Source organism: Aythya marila (assembly GCF_965140915.1).
Source record: "Aythya marila genome assembly, chromosome: 17".
Lineage (NCBI taxonomy): Eukaryota > Metazoa > Chordata > Aves > Anseriformes > Anatidae > Aythya > Aythya marila.
Window position 1 is genome coordinate 5,501,713 of NC_139058.1, and position 20,627 is coordinate 5,522,339.

At 40.6% G+C, this 20,627-nt stretch overlaps 1 protein-coding gene across 12 annotated transcripts in view; it reads right to left on the minus strand.

Annotated features, from left to right (window-relative positions):
* MTMR3 (myotubularin related protein 3) overlaps positions 1 to 20,627 on the minus strand; it is a 79,222-nt gene that overhangs the window by 37,296 nt on the left and 21,299 nt on the right. For 7 of the 12 annotated variants that reach the window (XM_082774284.1, XM_082774283.1, XM_082774291.1 and 4 more), the window contains 5 exons: positions 11,997 to 12,077; positions 7,151 to 7,228; positions 6,669 to 6,758; positions 5,314 to 5,430; positions 2,219 to 2,251 (listed from right to left, as the gene is read on the minus strand). In XM_082774284.1, the coding sequence (XP_082630410.1) occupies positions 2,219 to 2,251; positions 5,314 to 5,430; positions 6,669 to 6,758; positions 7,151 to 7,153 (243 nt within the window). In that variant the 5' untranslated portion in view covers positions 7,154 to 7,228; positions 11,997 to 12,077. Of the gene's footprint in view, positions 1 to 2,218; positions 2,252 to 5,313; positions 5,431 to 6,668; positions 6,759 to 7,150; positions 7,229 to 11,996; positions 12,078 to 12,184; positions 12,394 to 20,627 lie in introns of all 12 variants that reach the window. The other 5 variants (XM_082774285.1, XM_082774292.1, XM_082774293.1 and 2 more) reach the window with 2 other exon arrangements.

Below are 20,627 nucleotides of genomic sequence, written 5' to 3' on the forward strand. Positions count from 1 at the left end.
TGCACCAACGCAGAAAGTAAGATCCATTCCCGCTATTTTATTAGTTGAGGCTCTAGAGGGCATCCTTTTTAAGTCAAATGCTCCTTCACCTGTTAATATTCTTTTTCTCCAAGCCCTCTGTTACTGCATTATTTCCAACACACACTTAATTTAAGCAGTTCTTCGCCTTGCAGTCTAGTTCCAGCTCCTCTTCCCCTGTCTGCACCCTAATGCCATTCTGACTATTCTTCTACTAATGCATTATTTTTAATTTCCTTCTTTCAAAGTCATTCTTTGTTTTGCTCTCTTCCAATCTGCCCTCCGCTCAGCAGCCATTCTTTTTTCCCTTTACAGTCTGCACACGGCTCCCCATCTATTTCCTTAAAATTTGCTGTTTCTTTCTTTAGGGCAACCTTCGCATCAGTCTTGTAAATTTTCTTTTCCGGTCATAAAAACCTATCCTCTGATCCTCTTCAATTTTCAATCTCCTTCCTGTCCATTACTCTTACTACCCCATAAAACTCTGTAAAATTATCTGCCTCCGTCCTCCCATTTTTCCCACTAATAACCTCCCGGTTTCATTGTTCTGTTTTTCAGGCTGAATCACACCGCGAGGCAGACGCCCAGTGCCGTTCGTTTGCTCCTGAAAGAGCCATCAATTCTATTTGCAGGCTTCCCCATTTAATAGCGCCTATCTGAATAAAGCAGTGGAGAAGCAATCATTTTGGCTTTTATAAGAATAAACATGCACTGTTATCAAAGGCCAACCACATCACAGCAGAACATTACGCTCTTGCACTACGCCTCTTGACTGTCTCTTCTTAAAATATATATATATGTACATATTGTTTTAAACAGCAACATTTTATGACTCCATTTTTTACCTTTTTGGAATCATTTTTTCTTTTATTTTTTAATTGCTGGAGCTGTCACCTCGCTGCAGTACAAGATAGGTTCAGAGAAATATACCTCTGTAGTTACAAAATGAAAGGTTATGCTTAAACCTGCTAAAAGGACCCATTGCATGGCTCAGTCCTCAACCACGGTGCCAAGAAGCACACCGTGGACCACGCTCAAGCTGTTTCGTAGCACATTTACTCTTGAAGGATCTGATTTGCTCTCTACCCTGCACACCAGATGGCCTCAGACTACTGGGTACCAGGTGGCACCCAAGGCTCATGAGCTGGAATTAGTATTTCCTTGTTGTTTTTCCAGTTTGGAGCCAGAAATAATGTTAGGGTTCTGCTACGTACTGGTTACTTCAACAGCACAGGGCCAAGGCTACGTGCTGGACATCCTGAAGCGTGGTGTAAGATGGAATATGGACGTATTGAAGCAGCAAGGTCAGCTCAGAAGGGCTTAAAGCACTCCTGTCGATGGAGGGAGTCAAATCCTTCCAGGTGCAATCTGATTCCTACAGCCTACAAGGAGTACCTAAAGCACAGTTTGCTTTTAATTACACCTAGGTTGCATTCGGGTTTTGCCTTTCAAGTAATTATTTAGTCCCTTTCTCTGCTTTCAGGACCAACACACATGCAATGTGAACGGTCAGACAACCAGGACCTGGGGACAACACTAAGCTATTGCTCAGCACAGATGACCCACAACTGTAATATAAAGCTGGGAAGAAACCAGACAAACCATTTTTCTACTAAAGACCAAGGGAAAGCTCATGCTAAAACTCATTAGATCCTAAAGACTGAAAATCTTCCTCATCTTGCTGGTATGACTTTTTTTTTTTTTCTTCCTGTGTCCAAAATCTGCTATTTGAAAGAGGCTACATCCAAACCCAGGGTTTCATAGAATACACTAACATTTTAATTCCCCCATAAATGCAATTAGCTTACCCAGAGAAAAATGATTAGACAGAAATATCAGCTGCAAAGTTTGAAATTTTCTTAAGGAAAGCCAATCAACAGAGAGCAGCCTGGGAACCAAACTCGTTATGTGCACTGAGATATCACTGTTGAGTCTGCATTATAATCCCATAGATAAATACAAGGCAACACTTTCGAATGCCATAATCCCTCCAATTTGTGCATGGTCTAAGGGATCTTTTGTTTTTGCATTTAAAACTCCATGTCCATGTTACTACTCAGATCTAGGAAATTATCCATGGAAAGGACTTACACATACAACCCTTTTCTGCAGTGTTGCAAGGTGAGCATTATCAACATTTAAATGTATTTATTTTCAAGCACAGGTGCAGCAAGTGATCTAGCAACATTGTGCTACTTACTGAGGTTTCACAAGCATCGTTTGGACAGCCAGTCTATTGAATTGCAAACAAAAAGAGAACAGTGAGGTACAAAAACAAAGACTAGGAATCCATTTTTAACTGGATCCCATTTCTTTCATGCAGTTGTCCTTATTAAAGTACAAGTAGTTGGCGTGCATTCTGCTTTCCCTGGAGGTCCATTCCTACAGCTACTGCACAGGAATATTCCACCTCCTGCAAGAGGACGTGCCTGCCCAGAACAGCTGCACACCCAGCCACTGGGAACAAACACTTCTCACAAGTGTTTTTACTGTAATACAGATGCTTGCTAACAATCTTCTTTCACATACACGAATACCTCTCTCTGCTGAGGTGGGAAGGTTGGTACTAAATCCGGCCTTAGAGTATTGATTTCTAGAAAAGTCACTGAAAATTAAGGAAAAATCAAATCCCTACAATTAGTAAACGCATTTACATTTTTTAAAAGGCCTTCTCAAAAGTAGCCAGGTGTTTTCTGAATAGGTCTAACGATATAATAATAGAAAAGAATTTAGATGAATGTGATCAAACAGTACTCAGTGAAGATTTCATTTAGAAAATCACCAATAAAAATTGATCAACAATAACCAAGCTGATTATTATTCCAAACTCTAGCAATTGAGATATGGTTCCTAATTACTACAAATACCTTTTTATCTTTACAAGTATTCCAAATCTTGTCTGCCTTGAATTCTAGTACCAGAGAGTTCACAGTAAGTAATTAGTGATGGTCATATATGATTAGAGAAGAACAATCTATATTCTACTCTACCTGCCACACTACCTAATTGAATCTTTCTCACTAATGATGACAAACAAAGCAGGACTAACAACCTCAGAGACATCAGACGGAGTTCTTACTCAGGCCTTACAAGGTCAGAACACTGCACATCGAAGTCAGTGAAGCAACACTAACATGGTAATATTGACAAAATTTTGTGCTGTCTTTCCTGAACTCAAACAAATAATATTTTAAGAAGACGTTAATTTTTGTGGCTGTTCATAAACATTACATTGGCAATTCTTCAAAAATTATCCTCCAATACTCCTAAGGACAGACACAACAGTAAGTGCAGCACATTCATTAGTGCCTTATCTAATAAAGTAATTCAGTCGTTTCCTGGCATTCCCAAGGACAAACTCTTGATTTTTAGAATTACGCTCGTTTCTCAAGTCTCGGCTCCTTGTTTATAAATATTCAGTCCTTTCCACTGTCACTTCTACTTGCCAAATTCATACAAGAGTTGGACTCTGAATTAAAAAATAAGTAAAGCTAACAGTAAACATTACAGTAATAGTTTTATTAAAGCAGGCCTATTGGCAAAATTCAGCCTTAGAGTTTATGTTCATATAACAAAGATATGGCCCCCTATAAAATGCACTCCTCATAATGAATCCTCCCTTTGTTGGCGACAATACGGAGGGATGCATCTGGCTGGGCTACAGTTGAGACATCCTAGCACCTAGCTGACCCTTGGCTCCCATCCCCAGGTGCACGTACAGATTAACTTCCAAGTCCCAAATCGTAACCCAGGACTGACAATGGAATAAGAGGCAGAAAGTAAAGCTATGCTACCTCTGCATATACACATACACCATCTCCTTTGTATGGTCAGCAGTGGAAGATAAGAGCCCTTAAATGTCCAATTAAATTATTGCCATCAGAAATTTCCTGCCATCGTTTTAAATTAACTGCCGTGTTCAGAAATAATACGTTTGCTGAAAAAAATACACCATCATGAACTCTAGCACTTTACGTGTGCTTTTTATATTATGCTGTACACAGATGTTCACTAGCCAGCAGATACGCCTATTCAGCCCATTATGTTGACAACTCATGAACTAAAAGAGCACTTTATGTGATTAATGGTAACAACGAAAGGCACACAAAAGTCTGTAGGTAATAGAGCCATACGATTAGAGACAACGTAAAACAGTGAAGATTTAGTTTTAAACAATCAGTAAACAATGTTTTTATAGAATTAATAATTTGGCTCTGGCACAAAACGATAAAAGAACAATTTAAATTTAAGACTGATGTGGTGTCAAAAGTTAACACAGCTACGTGCACAGGAAATCTCACTGATGTTCCAGACCGCTGTGCTGCATGTGTCTCAGTCAAATATGTGACAGCACCTGACAATTCTTATGCTTTGTTGCCCTTGCTTTTGTCCGCTTTAGAACAACACGCATCAGTTTCGGTGTTTTACATTTACACTTCACAGCTCAGGATTCATGAGTGACACCTTGCAATTGTCTACAACTAGCTAGGGTAAGGACTTGACTTCAACTAAGGAGACTGGTGAAAAACCCATCACCATGGGGGAAAAAACATGCTTAGCCTGTTTGGATTTGTTTTGCTGGTTTTATTATAAATATTTACAGAAATACTTCTGTGCCATGTATAATGTCCTAATGAATTCTATATAGTTCACAGCTGGTACTGTAACTAGTAAGACTGGCATATGCCAATTATACCACTGTAAGGGACTTCACAATGCCCATTTAATTTATTTTTATATAACATTTCTATGACCTTGAGTAGCTAGATATGTAACAATTTTTAAGAATGGATCTAAAGCTCTATGAAGAAATGCACAGGCATCTGACAAGGAGGTAAAATTCACGGATCTCTTGCGTTAATGATAGCACCCAAACTGTTCACCTCCAGGCATCAAGCTTCAGTAGCTAAACTCTTCCAGATCCTCTTGGTGAAGCTTCTCTAAGCAAGCTATGAACCTAGCTTGGATGCTGCAGACAGCCCGTTGGAAGACCCTGGGCTTGTCTACTGACCATATACAGAGCTTAGGAGAACATCTGGCAGACTTAGCCAGTTACAGAAGGACCATAAAGTTGATGAGGAGTATCCTTACAGAGCCTCATTTTCAGAGGTGCTGAGCCACCTTTTGATGTCTAAAACCACATCTGTTTTCTGTGAAAAATGCAACGAGCATCACAAAGAGATTTTCTATTACCACTAACCTTAAAAGGCAGGATCACTGTACTGTCACCTAATTATTTTATTTAGATTGGGTTCAAAATAGCTGTATTACTGTAGTAGCATGAATAACACTTACGTTCACAACAGACTCCTTGAATTTGATGTGAAGTCTGTAATTAGAAAGTGCAATGATGGCATCTTCTGCTCGTCCTACATACTCTGTACTCTCACCATGAAGTTCAATGAACGGGACCTTCAGAACAGCAAGAGAAATCTTTTAGAAAGCATTTATCAAAACCACATACCTCCTATAAATACCCACTCAAGTACACAATAACAAAAGAACAAACCGAAACGCTGCTGAGAACTCAAACCTAGCTATTATTGCTAAGAAGGAACTGCAGCCTGTTTTATACAATTCCCCTTTTTCCCATAGTTTGCCTGAGTAGAATGTGCTTGGTTAGTTAAAACAGTGAATTTTTATAAAAAAAATTGAGCAAAACATCTTCATATTTTGGCAAGCAGTCTGACCTTCTGATTTATGCTCTTGCTCCTTACTTCATGGAATGTGGCATTTCCACAGTGTTATTAAATTCATCCTAAAGTGAATCATGCATAACCTTCTACACTGTTGGTCCCTTCACCAAGCAAGCTCAGACAACCAGCTTAGACTGGATACCTAACTGCTACACAGTGGAAGTCAGTTGGACAAATCATACATTTTGACTTGTATTTCTTGCTGCAAACAAGAAAATGCATGACATGCTGCTGTTTTATAGGTTGGAAAGAAATTATGATTGCAATCTTATTATGCTGCACCTAAAAACTGCAACTGTTTAACTAAAACCAAGATTTAAACCCAATTTAGCTGAGCTGAGTGAAACATGTCTAAGGGATCAACTTGAAACAGAACTGGTTTTGCAATGATTTAGTTTAAATTAATTTAAAATATTTTCTATTAAAATTAAATAAACTACCTCTTCAGTTGATATAAGGATGTCTACATGATTATATCACCTGGAATTTCAAAAGAAACTTTGGAAAAACAAAAGAAAACAACAAAAAAATCAATTTTGTGTAACATGACTTCTGGCTTCTTTGTAACAAGGAGTAATGGTAGAACTTGAATAACAGTGTTAGGTGGGAGGTTTTTTATTTGTTTTATTGAAACATAAAGAGTTCCAAACTATGTAGTAAAAACTTTCCTAGTGTTGGTAGACAGGAATTATTAGTAGATTCTCAGTTCAGGAATTAGCACTTGAAATTACAACATGGGTATATGGTTCTACTTTTCAGACACTGGGGAAACTCCTGCAACATACTGCACAAGCTCTCTGTCCTGTCCAAATGTACACGAGTCTTTGAATAGAAATTGTTTCTCAAATAACTGTACTGACTCACAAATTAAAATTCTGCAGGAGAGACCAGAAAATACCCAGCTCAACAAGTGACATCGTGATCTCAACCGGCAAGAAGCACTGTGGTGATTACCTGAAGGTTCTCATCCTCTCGGATAAGCTGCTTCCTGGGAAAAATCTGATTAGCCTGGATGCATTCAAGGCTGTGCTGAGTCTCCTCATCCTGAGAAACAAAGCTTGACAGTTAACTTCAGCACTGTCACTTACTGCCTTCTTCACAACATAGCAAGCTATCAATGACTAATGAAAAGTTCAAACAGGATGGACTGTTTAGAGAATTCAGATATCAGTAACTTACTGAAGTTACTAAACTTACAAAGACAAGCACTCAACTAAATATATTAGAAATGGATCTTCCTGCAGCCTGGTTAATGAAGTCATAAAAAAAGAATGTCTTGAATGAACATTAAGAAAAAAAAAAAAAGCGTTAGCCTAGCTTAGTCTAACACTACACTTTAGGCTCAACAACTCATACACAAACATTAATTCACTAATGCTTTTTAGATTTTAGCCTATCCTGCTCTGTAAGAGTCTCTATAAAAGACTTTTGCTTACCATGACAGGCCCTGGACAGGAGGAGAAATCCTCGTCTTTATTTGCAGTATTTTGAGGCTCTTCTTCACTTATTAAAATCTGAAAAAAAAAAAACAGAAAAGTATAGCGATGAAGACGAATTCATTTCCTTTTGGCAAATACACACAAATGAACTTTTAAAAGATAAGAATTTAGCTATTAGGAAACCTCAAGCAAACAGTAATTATGAAAAGAGGAAATATTTATCAACTAACTCTTCTGCAAGACAAAATTATTTCAAAACGCGTCAGCCTCCTTCTATTCATACAGAAAAAAACATCTCTGAATGTACAGCACCAGTCTAAATGCAGCAGTTACACCATTCTGTTTGCATCAGTTAAATTAAAATGTGTTTATCTTTCTAGATCATCCTAAATTTCTCCCAAGCCATTTGCAGATGGTGATGCACAAATGCATTGGTTATAAAAGCCAAGGGATCGTTCTGATCATTTATTCTGATCTCTAACACAGGTTGTCAGACTCTCCTTACTTACTTTTGTTTCAACTACAGCATATGAATTAGAATTCATATATAGATTCACATAACAGTAGAATTCCTGGTTTTATGACTTTTTACATCCATGGATGTATCAATCTACTTAAATTTTTGCACCTTTCCTTCCAAGAGCTATGACCACATTGTATTAGCGCCTTGCTCTAGCCCCTATCTAGCAATGCCCCTGTCTTTTATCACCTGCAAATTTCCTGAAAATACTGAAGAGCATACAGCCCTGAAGTTTATGTAATTGGCCCTGCTAGGAACTTGATGAATAACAGGAGTTACAATTTGATTTTGAGATGTGTCTTTTATTTATTTTAATGCAGATAGGTGTTTTTCTGTTTTTCGTTTTTAAGAATTAATATAGGTATTTCAGTACCACTTACACAGAAGACACAAAGTTAAACCTAACAGTCATGTTTAGTCAGTTCTCAGTTTGTGTGTCACCTCACTGCTAAATATATTTGCAGTTTTTGGTGCTGCAGTGGACAGAAAACCACTCTGAACACAGCACGAGCACGCAGCAGGAAGCGCTGATGCACTGCCCATTGCACACAGCTCTCCGAGAGCAAAGGAGCAGCAGGTACACAGCTTCTGAAATGAAACCAGCCTGCTGTGGAAAAAAGAATAATAAGAAAGTGGTCTGACACCTCTGTCAAATAGAAGTACGCCAACAAAGCCAGTGCCTTTATGTCCCCAGTAAAGGGAAGAAATGGCCTGAAAAGGCTGACACACGGGTCCAAAATCCAGCAGCATGCAGAGGGATGTTTCTGAGCTGGTACAGGGCTATGGCACGATGCTAAGCCTGTATTCTCAACTCCTTTAGCCACTATTTCTACTTCAGTAAATACAAACCCTAAATATAAGCTCAAAACAAAGCAAACCTGTTCAGGCTAGACAGAAAAAAATGGAACTCCTAAGCTCTGCATTTTAAATGACCCCATTAAAACTGTAGGGCTCCGGGTCCTAATAAACAAACCCCGGGGTGGGTCCTGAGGGGAGTCCCTTAAACACCATGCTAATAAACAGTGAAATCCCTTAAGCATTCCCTGTAGTATAGGGCAAATAAAGCAGTATTATTATAGGAAATTTCAACAGCAGACACACTCCACAATAAAATATCAGAAGAATTAAAAAAAGTTAGAGATTATATTTAATAATAAATTTTAAAAGATTATTCAGTCAACTGCAAAAGTTTGTTTGTCTTGGGCTTAAAAATGGAAACTTTTTACAACTACATATGGACCATAAAATTGCAGTCCTCGTGTTCAAAACACGAGCTCATGCTCGATTCCAGCATGACGCAGTACTTTATGCATGTTGTACTCAGTTAAGCTTATCTTGTAAAAAAACATCTGCTCTTGACTTGAAGATACCAGGAAAGGAGGAGTTCAGCCGCTCCCTCAACCACACTTGGTTTCAACTTCTAGCCCTTGGTTCTCGCTCCTGTCTCTCAGATTGTGGGATGCACCACTGTCCTTGATCTGCAAGATGTTAAAAAAGAGCCTCGTGTCCTAGCAAATTTAAAAGGATGGCTGGCAAAGTAACAGGTGCAGACTAGATTGACTTTGCAATGTATCCTATCACGAAGACCAATGACTTAAGAGGAGATGGGTTTAAAAATGAAGATTTACACAAATCTCCTTCTCCAGCCTCACAATAACGATAAGCTTCCACACTCAGTCATCAGTTCTACAGCCAGCCAGAAGGATGAGGAGGAGTCAGGGCACGTCCTCGTCAGAGGTGTTTCTCTAAACATCTCCATCACCATTTCTGCAGGCTGCCAGAGGCAGGCTGTTGGCTTCTGCAGCCTTCTAGAGCCACCTACCTTAGCAAAGAAACACATACCTAATTAAAAAGATGAGCTTCATTACAAATTTAAAGCATGCTTAGTAGCACTGATGAAGAGTTTTAGTAGGCATTGTGATGTAAACAACACTGTTCTTTACACTTCTGTTTGATTAGATGCATTTATTTCAAGAGTTTACTGTACAACCACGTACACGTTGATACTAGCTTATAAATAAACTCTTTAAGACAGTTGTTATCCCAAAATTCAGCAGAGACTATTCAAACTACCACAGAACAAGTTTCTTATTCTAATGACTGCACTCAGCTGCAAAACAATTTCTATACTAGTGTGGCTTTTTACATGCATGAGTAGAATCATACCTTTTTAGGGGAATTTTGGGAAAGCCGTGTGGAAGAAAAATATGCTGGTTTCAGCTTCAATTGGGATTATCAGATATAAACAGTGATATTGCCAAGATAAATGGTACTAGGACTTACAAAACTGTTTCTAAGATGACTACACATTCGCGTTGCTACTAGGTATTAGTGTGATGCTTCATCAAGCTAACTGCTGTAGCACAGAAGTATTTATAAAAAAAAATTGCTGACAAAACCAGTAAGGAACGTTGCCTTTTTAGAATGAAGGTCAGTGATCTGATGGAAAATGAATATACCCAAAGAAATAATTCATTTCCCATCATGTCAAGAAATACTGATCCCAGTAGTTCATGATCTTGTGATCACAGGGCTGAGCACAAGGGCAAGGAATACCCCTGGGAGCAGGGGCATGGACCACATGTGATTTTCAGTGGCAGCCCATATTGACACTGTGAATGAATTCCGAAATCACACTTTCAATCTCCATTTCCTTCCATTACCAAAGCTTTCTAACCCATTTCTATCTATACACATAGCAAATTCTTCCAGGTTAGCCAAGTGAATAGAAGGAGGATGATTGCAATTGCGTGTCACCTAGAGCAAGGGGATTTCTGACCCTCGTTTTGAGAGCCCTGCCCTCGAGGTGAGTGTGAGGACATTCTTCATATTGTAAACTCCAAGCAGCCACTCTGTTGAATTTTACACGTAATTAACACACCATACTACTTTCAAGGTCAGCTTAATATGAGATTAGATTTCTTCAGCCCATTCCTGCCAATCTCATGTTGACCCATCCCATCTTTTGTTGATCAGTGGCAGAATGGAATCAGAATTCCAGTTCTGTTTAACTGCAGCTGGCAAATGAGCAGCACTTCCATGACGCTTAAAAGCACTTCCCAGAAATGAAAATGTTCAAATACAGCTTCGATTATAACTGACCAAGAGAACACATTCATAAAAACCAGCCTCAAATTCAGGCTTGCACTTACACATAGGATCACATACAAATAGTAGATAGCTTATAAATAGCATAGTGAGACTTGTTTTTGTTGTCAGAAATAACTTCTACGACTGCAGCCAAAAAGTGTATTATGGTATCGATCTTCAGTGCTGTCCTTTCAACTGCATTATTCAGCCGTATATTACACCAAAAAAAGGTTTGGTGGTGTTAATTCTTCATCCTTATATTCTTCTCGAAAGGATAAATGCTTAGTAAAGCTTGTAACTTCCGACTATTCAGCCAGAATGGGAACATCTTAATTACCTCTTACTTAAGATGTACCTTCTGTTTTAAATTATGTACATAATTAAGACATAATAGCCATGTGTTTGCCAGCAATTTTAAACAAAAAAGAGGAAATAAAAAAGGATGACTTAAATTCACATATTTACATATAATTGGACCTATAAATTACAGCAAAGGAAAGAAAAATTGGTGGAAGAAGAAAAATGAACTACCAATGCATTTAACTTTCTTCCCATGCCATCCCCTTCCAGCTACTGAATTCCATTTAGTTTAGTGATAATCAAATTGAGTTGCCCCACAGACTCAAAACATAGCTGTTTACTTGCTGTGTCACAGTTGCCTTCTTAGTTTCAGATAGGAATCCAAGATTTCAACAATGGAGCATTAGAAAATTTGAGCATGAAATATTCAAGAATGCGATCTGGCTTTAGCAAAAGATGCTTCTGTTACAAAGTGAAAACACTTCTTCCTTTTCACAGGAGGAAGGAAATTATTCTGAGATAAGGATAAACGCTTAGTTTCCCATGTTTCAATCCCTAACAGCAAGATTTCCCCTCTTTCCTGGCACTGCACGTAGAAATAACTGAATAGCTGTCAAAGGCATTTACTGGCAAAGTAGTTAAAAATATGGGCATTTACACATTATTCTGAAGAAGACAGACAAAGAATTGTTTGAAGATTTTCAGGAGAACTAGAAGAGTTGTATGGAAAGTACAGATATCTTGGTGTTCTTTTTTTTTTTTTTTCCTTCTTAATTACAGGTCGCAAATACCAACTCAGTAAAATGTATGTATTTTTGTCTAACATCTTGGAAAATGCTTTCATTAAGAAAATAATCAGTAATAATCAATAATAACTGTAGAAATCACATTCAACAGGTGGCTTTTCTTATCAAAATAATATGATAAGCTTACCAAAATATGAGAGAGAATAAAACAGTCCTCTTTGTCCCAGAAAGTTTCAGACGATACTCTTCCAATATTTCACATTGGCAACTGCAAATAAAAAGACAGTTCTTTAAAACATGCACCTTCAATTGAAAAACAAACAAAAACAAACAAACAAACAAAAAAAACACCTTTTTAAATAGCCAGACACATACTTGTACAAGAAACTCAGCTGCTATGCTGGTCTGTCCTAATTAAAGAGGAAAGTAAAAAGTACTAACTAGCATGCAAGTCATAACCACTGAAGAGGGAATTCAGCACTTGGATACTGACAGGTACACGCTCTCTGGCTAAGGCCTGATTTCTGGAAGGGAACGGTTCAGAAATCGTGGCCACCAAGTAAGTCAAATCTTTTCCAAAATTCCTTTGCACATGGAAATTAAAAACAAACAAACAACAACAAGAAACAGACACAAGAAAACAAATTACTTGGCAATACAAAGTACGGAAAAGTTCTGTTGTAGAATATGCAACTGGTTTTGTACCAATTTTTAAAAGTGATTTTTCATTTTACACTAAAGTTAATTTCCTCCCACAAACAGGGGTTATTGTCTCAGTACTTTTGGACAAAGCTGCAAAAATGCCCCAGTGACCAGCAATGCTCACAATGTCATTCTTCACAAGGCCCATTTTTTTCACTTTCCAAGTGAACAGCTACTTTGCAAAAATAAATTTAAGTATTTATACCAAATATGTATAAAAAAAAAAAGTATTAAACATCTAATTTGCCTCATTCCTATGCAGTCACTTCAGCAGGCATTCAAAGGGCTCTTCCATAGCATCGCAATGAGTGCTCAGCAGCGTGAGTCAGGCGGGATGCAACGTTCTCCACCAAAATGCTCAAACCCTAAAATTAAAGTTCCAGACTAAAACCAACCATCCCTAAAGCATGCGAGCACCCATAATGATGGAATACCACTCCCCTTGCATCCCAAAAACTTGTTCTTCACAATAACTTGGAAGCTATCCCAATACCATGCTGCACGTGTGTGTGCCTAGAAAGTCAAACTTACAAACCCATACAATCCTGCTGCTAGAAAGAGCTTCCTTGTACTGGGATGTGCCACAACTTGTGATAATTTTCACATCAAGGTCCGTTTTCAAAATCTCTATTTTGCATTTATCGCGTTGTTGTTTGTGGTTTGCGACAGAAAAAGAATAAAAAGTTCTTTCAGTACCCAAAAAAGGGATACATAATTTTAGCACTGACGCAGTAAGAAGGGATAGTTACGGAGGACAAACTTAGAGTTCCTTTAGCTTGATGTGTCTAACATTTCGTGCATTTCAGCATGCACTTTGGGGAAATCTCATGTATTCATCTACCATTAAAGAAATGGGGCCATAATCTGCCTTCGCAAAGAAAATAAGAGGATATGCTGCAGATGACCACAGCTGTGGAAAAGCTGGTTGTCCATCATGAATTCTGATTTTATACAATAGTTTCTAAAAGCATCGTTTGGTTACCTGCAAAAGAGGTCAAGATTTTTATTTATTTATTTTTTAAAAGTCTCCTGTAGCTCACAACCAGCAAGCTAAACTCCAGTCCCAAAAGCTTTGTGGCCTGATAATTAAACATGGCACACGAAGCAAAGACAACACCATTTCAGCTTGAGGTACCAGGCTGATCGTGCAACAAGTTCCACTGCTTGGCTGGACAAAGTCACCTTTGACGGGAATACTCAGCAAGCTTATTAAACAAACAAAGAAATAGCTATGAAGGCGGACTACGCAACTCATGAATGTCTCTTCAGAGAAATTTTTCTGGACACGTCCATGCTTTTAAAAGGCAAGGCACATTTTTAGGGTAGCAGGATGTGGACTTATTTTTGTGTGTTTTGGGTCCAAGCAAAAACCTTCTCAAAATCTGCAACAAACTTTTTATTGAATTTAATGAGGGTTGGAAGAAACCACCGCGTCTCCAGAGCTTTGTAGAAAAGCTTAAAAACAGGAGAAGCTGTTCCAATACAAGTGTTAATAATTCTGCTTTATTTCTGCCAGCATTCAGCAAACACTCCGCGGCGCGCTCGTTAGCATTCCTCTCGCAAGGCTGCTGCTCGCAGATAAGCACCTCGAACGTTATCGCTTCCTAAGTCAACAACATGTGCCAAAGTAAAAAAAAAAAGCGGGCTGGAGGAAGGAACCTCACCACCAAGCCACCACCAGCTCAAAAACACTAATTAGGGCAGGGAGGAGCAGGCCCCGGCACTGGTGTGTGACTGCCTCATTATTATGGCTAAGCAAATCTAAGCTTGCCCCCCCGACGAGGGAGCTGCAGCCCCCAGCTGCGTGTTCCCACCTTTTGCACCGTGTTAGCTCCTCTGTCTGATCCATGATGGAAAGCAAAGGGTAGAAGATGGAAAAAGGAACAGCTCCGTTTCCTTCAGTAAACCCTACAAAGGCAAACGCGTCCAGTAACAGCTTTTGTACCAGCTTTCTTCCTAGGTGCCACACGTGCTCACAGCCGGGTGCTTTGTTTGGGATGTTTTGTTTAAGAACAGACACGGGGGTGCTGAAGGACACGCTCACTCTGTCCAATTTTAATTATGTAAGAAGCCATCCAGCTATATGGCTCTAGTGCTTACGGGGATCTGAACAGCAACGCCTACGCTGAGCCTTTGCTTTGCACCAGCCTCCTAGCAGCCTTCTCTCTGTTGCCTATTTCATAACCTTAGCCATCAGGCAAACGCAACAGGCGATGTGCACACACAGGTCTTGCCTCCCTTGTCTTGTCTTGGAAGATGCTATGAAGAAGCAGAGAAAGGGAATGATAGAGAAATTATGCTCTAGTAGTGAAAGCCAAGATATGTAACTAATGGAAAAAAATCTAAATAACAGTTGCTGAGCACTGCAAGATTTTCAAGTTGTAGATCCGCCACCCAGAGCTATTCCCAACTTACTGACCCTCGAGCAACCCCATCCAGCTCCAAAGTTGGCCCTGCTCAGAGCAGGGTGCTGGACTACCTGACCACCACCAGTCTGCAACAGGGTTCTTCTGGACATTTGTTTAAAAAAAAAAAAACAGTGGCAAACGGGTGTAAAAAAAACTCTAAGTTTTACTAAATGTTTATTAAAGTCCAAAAAGCTGTTGCTTCAGTTTCTTTACTAAAAGGACGCATCCAGCAAGAACAGCAGTATGACTTTTTGTTCATAAAGCAAAACGACAAGGAAAGAGCTCTTGAAAAAAACAAATCCCAGCCTTCTCTTCAGAAGCTGACAATTCTGAAGGTTTTTCTCCCTCTCCCTTTGCTGAAACATTGCATTTCTGCACTGGTTATGCCACACCATGTCACAACCGTACCATTATGCAAGGCGGCTTTCTGATTGAAAGTTCTCTATTTCTGTTTACATTCCTAATGCTTTGCAATGCTGCTGGTTCCCACAGAACCTGGCTGTGCAGTGACTCAGCCTCCTCTTGCACCACACATCTCCCACTTACCACTTCGTTGCCTTTTTGGTTGTTCCCTTTGCGCTCGCGTTTTCTCTTAAACCGTTCTTCTATTTCTTTTTCATGTCCTACCTAGTAGATTTTAGCTTGCTTCTCCCTAAAACTATTTTCACACTGGTCTCAGAAGCACTTTGCTCCTGTTCCCCAGCCTGCCACCGGGGTGATGCGGGTGTCTTGCAGCCAAGCCAAAGCCACGGAGACAACAGTGTTGGGATCCAACTGAGCGCAGCCAGTCCTGAGGCTGGGTATTGCAAGACTGTGACTTACAGAAAGCATTAACACGTGCCCAGAAGAGAAATGCTGGCCTTCAAGGAGGTATTTCCCAGTTATATGGCCACACGTCTTCTCTTTCACCCACATTTCCAGATTAAGCTAAGCAACCAGTGCCAGGTTGGAAAGCAGTGGGATATGATGAAAGATGGAAGCGATGGAAGAATGAAAGCAGTAAAAGAACTGCCGGGACTGCAGCACCCTAACAGCTAACAGTAATTGAGAACAAAATTAGCCTTGCATGAAGAAAGGCCCATTTTTCCCAACTGGATGTAAAGAATAAACATCAATAGACCCTTCGGTGGGATTACAGCATTCTCCAGTAGGAGCAAGCGTTTCTAACTAGTTCTGTATTGTTATTCTTCACTCATCTCAAACCAACCTAGGCCAAAACACTGCAGCAAGCTTGAAAACAAAATGTGAAGACAGCTTTGCTTTTTCTTATAAGATTTCAGATTTTTCTTTGAATTCCTTTTTCATAAAGCCCTGAGATTCACATGCTGCAATTGTGTTCGCATGTAAGCTAGGACATAACTTCCCTGTCACATCTCCTCGTGAAACACCAAGAAGCCTGAAGCTCAATTAACAGCCTATTCTTATTTCCCTTTTCTTTCAATTCTTTTATTCCTTAATTTTACTTGCATGACAGACAAGTAACATCTATCTAGAAGGACCAAACTGCAGAGAGATCCGCAGGGATGGATGTGGATCCAGCGGTCCTCACTCTGAAAGCTCACAGCACACAGAATCCTGACCTGGGGCCTGAGTTGGTGGAAACTGGAATAGTTTTGTGTAAATTCCAGGCTAGAAGAGTAATCTATTGTGTTGGGAAAGGAAAATTACATCAAAAAGAAACCAAAAAGTCACCTTCATGACTTTTTGTGGCAATGTTAGACTGGAAGTGATGACAAAAAGCAAGTCTGAGTTCAGAGGGAAAGTTTTCATTTGAAGTGGCAGAAGAGCGTGAGGGCGCAGCTCGCTCCTTGTGCTCCCCGTTTTCCCCAGAGCATCCTCACTGGCCCCTTCCCAAGGCAGCTCTCCCTCCCTTTTTATTTCCTTTCTAAAACAAAGGCTGCAAACGAAGAAGCGGAACAGGGAGAAGAGGCTGCTAATCAAAGCCCTGAAGGTTATATGCATCCTTCCTAACTCCTGTTCATCTTTCTCCCCACCTCTAAGAATGTTTTTCTCTCCCTCAATCCTTTCTGTACCCAGATGAACACCAGAGCAGAGGAAGCCACAGTTCTAGGAGAGCAGCATGAAACAGCACCTACCAAGGCATCCTTACGGGCTGTATTTCCCCAAGTCTACGTGACACTAGAGAGTAATGTAACACTATAAGCAACGCAAAAACAAAGTTCTGGAAGTGGGATGAACTGAGAAAGTTTGAAGACTCCTCACGAGTGACTTGAAACTCTGAAGATCTTGTCTCATTGAGCTACGTCAGGACCCAGTACACAGAGCTACAGCTGTTAGCTCCTGTGTGCACACACTGACCTCACTCTCACTGCGCTTCGTCTGGCACAAAGCTTCTAAAACCTCTGTAACAAGAGACCTCCCCATGCTTGTCATGAGACAACTTTATTTAAATACCAAATACCAGCTATGAATAAACATTTATTCCTGAAAGCACTGGGTAGGTGCAGTTATTACAAGGTGTCCGTGACTGGGTCCTCCAGAGCTGCTCAGGGCCCCAGCACCAAGCAGCTGCACGGCCAGGCCACGAGGAGCCTGGGCTCTTACCTGCACCTCGAGGCCACTTGCTCACTTAGGGACTGGCATTTTAATCCACTAATTCACAGATTCGGTCAAAACACCCTGCTCTGTCAGGCAAGCCATTCGGGTACAATGCACACACACCATCACCATCCTCATCCAGGAAGAAAAGGCCCCTGAGAGGCTCAGTGAGCGTTCACTGACTGACACCAGCCTGGAAGAGGAGCTTTTCAGCCTGGCACTTGCTAAATCTCCTCCCCTTTTTCCAGTGTGACAGTTTTTGTTGTGTGTGTATATATGAGACTATATATATAATGTTCAGCTCTCTGAAGCAGGTTGAGCAGTAAAAAAGCACAGGGTACTGATGCCACAGCTCTCCCCAAAGCGCTCCTCTTCCTTCCCTTACACAAACTCCGACATCTCAGCCCCTTCATCCTATTCCCAGACACAAACCAATGCAGTCCGTAGGGCCAGACAATGATGTGGTCCAAAAAATACCAGGTTTAGCACTACTCTACACCATTGTCCTTCCGGGACAGATGCTGATAAAAAGCAAAGCCCATAGCAACTTCAAGGCAGTTGTGGGATTTTAGGCAGCTCAAGGATCACTTTAATTCCTGCAGGAGCAGTGATGCTTTCTTCCTAAAACTAGACACTTAACTTGCTCATCTCTTAAGCTGTTACTCACCTAGTCCTCAAAGCACCAAGAAGGTTGCTTAAATGGCAGAGTTTACAGTTCAAAGCCACTCAGAAGACCCCACGTGCATTAGAGCTGTTCAGCAAAAAGGTCCTCCATACCAGCAGGAACCAAAGCTGTCTCTGGCTGTAACGCACAGCAGCGACACTTGGTCAGCAGCAACCACCTCAGAACTAAGGGTTAGTGTCTCCCCAGCAGCCACAGCAGGGGGTGAGAATGCTGGACGACAGCATTAGCACTGTTTGGTTGTGGTATAGAAATAGTAAGTTAAATCAACACAGGAAAAGGGTACGTTCAAGTAACTCTTTATTAGCACCTGCAAAAGAAGGCTGATTAACACAATTGAACCAAGTAATCATACTGAAAGAGCTAACCTAGGTAGAGAGCCAGCTTTCGTTAATCAAAAGACCCTTTCATATGAAGTGCCCACCTCAAATCACATCTCAGGAGTTATTCAAAGATCAGGTTTGCTTTTCCAGGACCACAGGGAGCTGTTTGCTAGAAAGCAGTCCAAATCCTTGTTTGCGCATCACCCACAAGGCTCACTATTCAGCCCCTGTACGTGTAGGTACAGTAAGGCAGACCTCAAGTGCTGAAGAAATAAAGCCATGTCTGCGTGTAACACCAAAAAGCTGAGCAAGGGAACGCTAGCAGCTCGAGTGTAAGGCCTTCTCTGCTAGCTGGCATTCCCACAGCTAGTTTCAGTTTAAAGCCAGACACATGATTTACCAGAACAGGTCCCTGTTCTCCTTCCATCTGAGCTGCTAACCTCCTCCCGATCAGCACAAACAGCTTATCGCAGCAATCCACCGCCAGTTTCAACTTCCCTGAACTTCCAGCGCCGTGCCCAGCTTGGTGCAGAGGGAGAGCAGGCTTGTACTAGCACTGCCCTTCAGCTGCGCACAGAATCGCAGAACTTCGGCTCCCTCTGTGCATTAAGAGGGACACAGAGCTCAGATGCCTTCCCTAATTAAGGAGGCTTCCTATATTTAGATCACAAGGGACAAACAAACTGGTTTGGCTAATCTAGCAGCACACTGCCTCTGAGAAACCTGCTGCTCCATGTCCTTTCTTTGGTCAGCTGATTCAATTCAGTAAAGCCACAAGAAAAAAAAAAAAGCAAACAACTTTTCTCCTATCATTAACCAGCTTCAGTATCTTCCAAATATTAAGACAGCTCGTTCCACCTCTTTGCATTCACAGTGATTGTCAGAAGCAGGAAGTGTATCTGGCAAAATGCTGCTTTGTGTTCGCAAGCTGCGCTCAGCTAAGGCCTGGGGATGGGACCAGAGTAAAAGGCAAGCAGAGGGGGGTCAGCGTTCAACAGGTCCTACAAATAAATGCAGAAAAAGGACAGAGCACTCCATACCAAATGCAAGGAGTTGTGAACAGTCGAGGCTGTATCTCACTTGAGAGGCTAACCTAACAGCAAGGATTTAACCAGCATTTGTACTTCTGACTGGGGAAGCATGGGGCAAAATAACCAGTCTCACATCTCTTAAGATAGCCTGGAGAACTGAAGCAAGTCTTAACGTGCTTCGATTCCTGTAACCAGTTTTAAAAGTTAGTTACGTGCGCTCAGTGCCTGGTATTACACACAGAGGTCTTCAGACAGGGTCATTTTGTCAAACCAAAACTCTGAAGGCACGAGAGCAGTGTTTGAGAACAGATTGCCTTTTTTCTTCCAGTCCCAGTAACCCTCCAGCTACTGAACGGAGGCAGTGTGCTCTGCAACCATCCTACTCAAATCCTCAACGTGTCAAAACAAAGAAATGCAGCTTCTGAAGTCATGTGCACAGACCAGCCAAGGAGGCTGGGTTCAGTCATGACAACACCCTAAAAATCTCCTCTTATCACAGCTTCCGTAGTATGGCAAGTCCACAAGCTTATTAGTTCACGCTGAATTTGCAGGAATGCTCAGAGCCAAGAAAAAATTTACTTGGATTAACAAAATGTTTACTCAAAAAAAAGAAAAAAAATAAACAGAATGAAACCAAAGTTAAATATATTTAGGCACTCCAGAGAGGCACCAAAGGATTTAAGGCACATATGTACCAAATCCTATGCTTCAGTTAGAGTTGAAATTGGGTTCTGCCACAGAACACAACTCTGCTACCGGGCAAGCTTTGACACCTCCCCAGTCAATATTTACCAGTCAGGCTCTCCCTCCCTCCCTGCTCCATGTTTAAAATTAAAAACCAATTAACCTGGATGCTCAAGCTTCCTTACGAGGGCAGGAGCAGAGATCTGCGTTATTTGGAAAAGGACTCAATCCTATACGGTAACTACATCCAGCCCCTTTCAAATCAGCATTTCAATGGCTACGTCAACCAACAGGAAAGAGTTTCTCTATAGAAACTAAAAATTTAAGTCAGGTTTGCCTACCTACTCACTTAGATCAATGTTATGCTCAGTAGAGTTGATTATTTTTTATTTTTTATTTTAAACTAGAAACAGATACAGCCCCAGTATG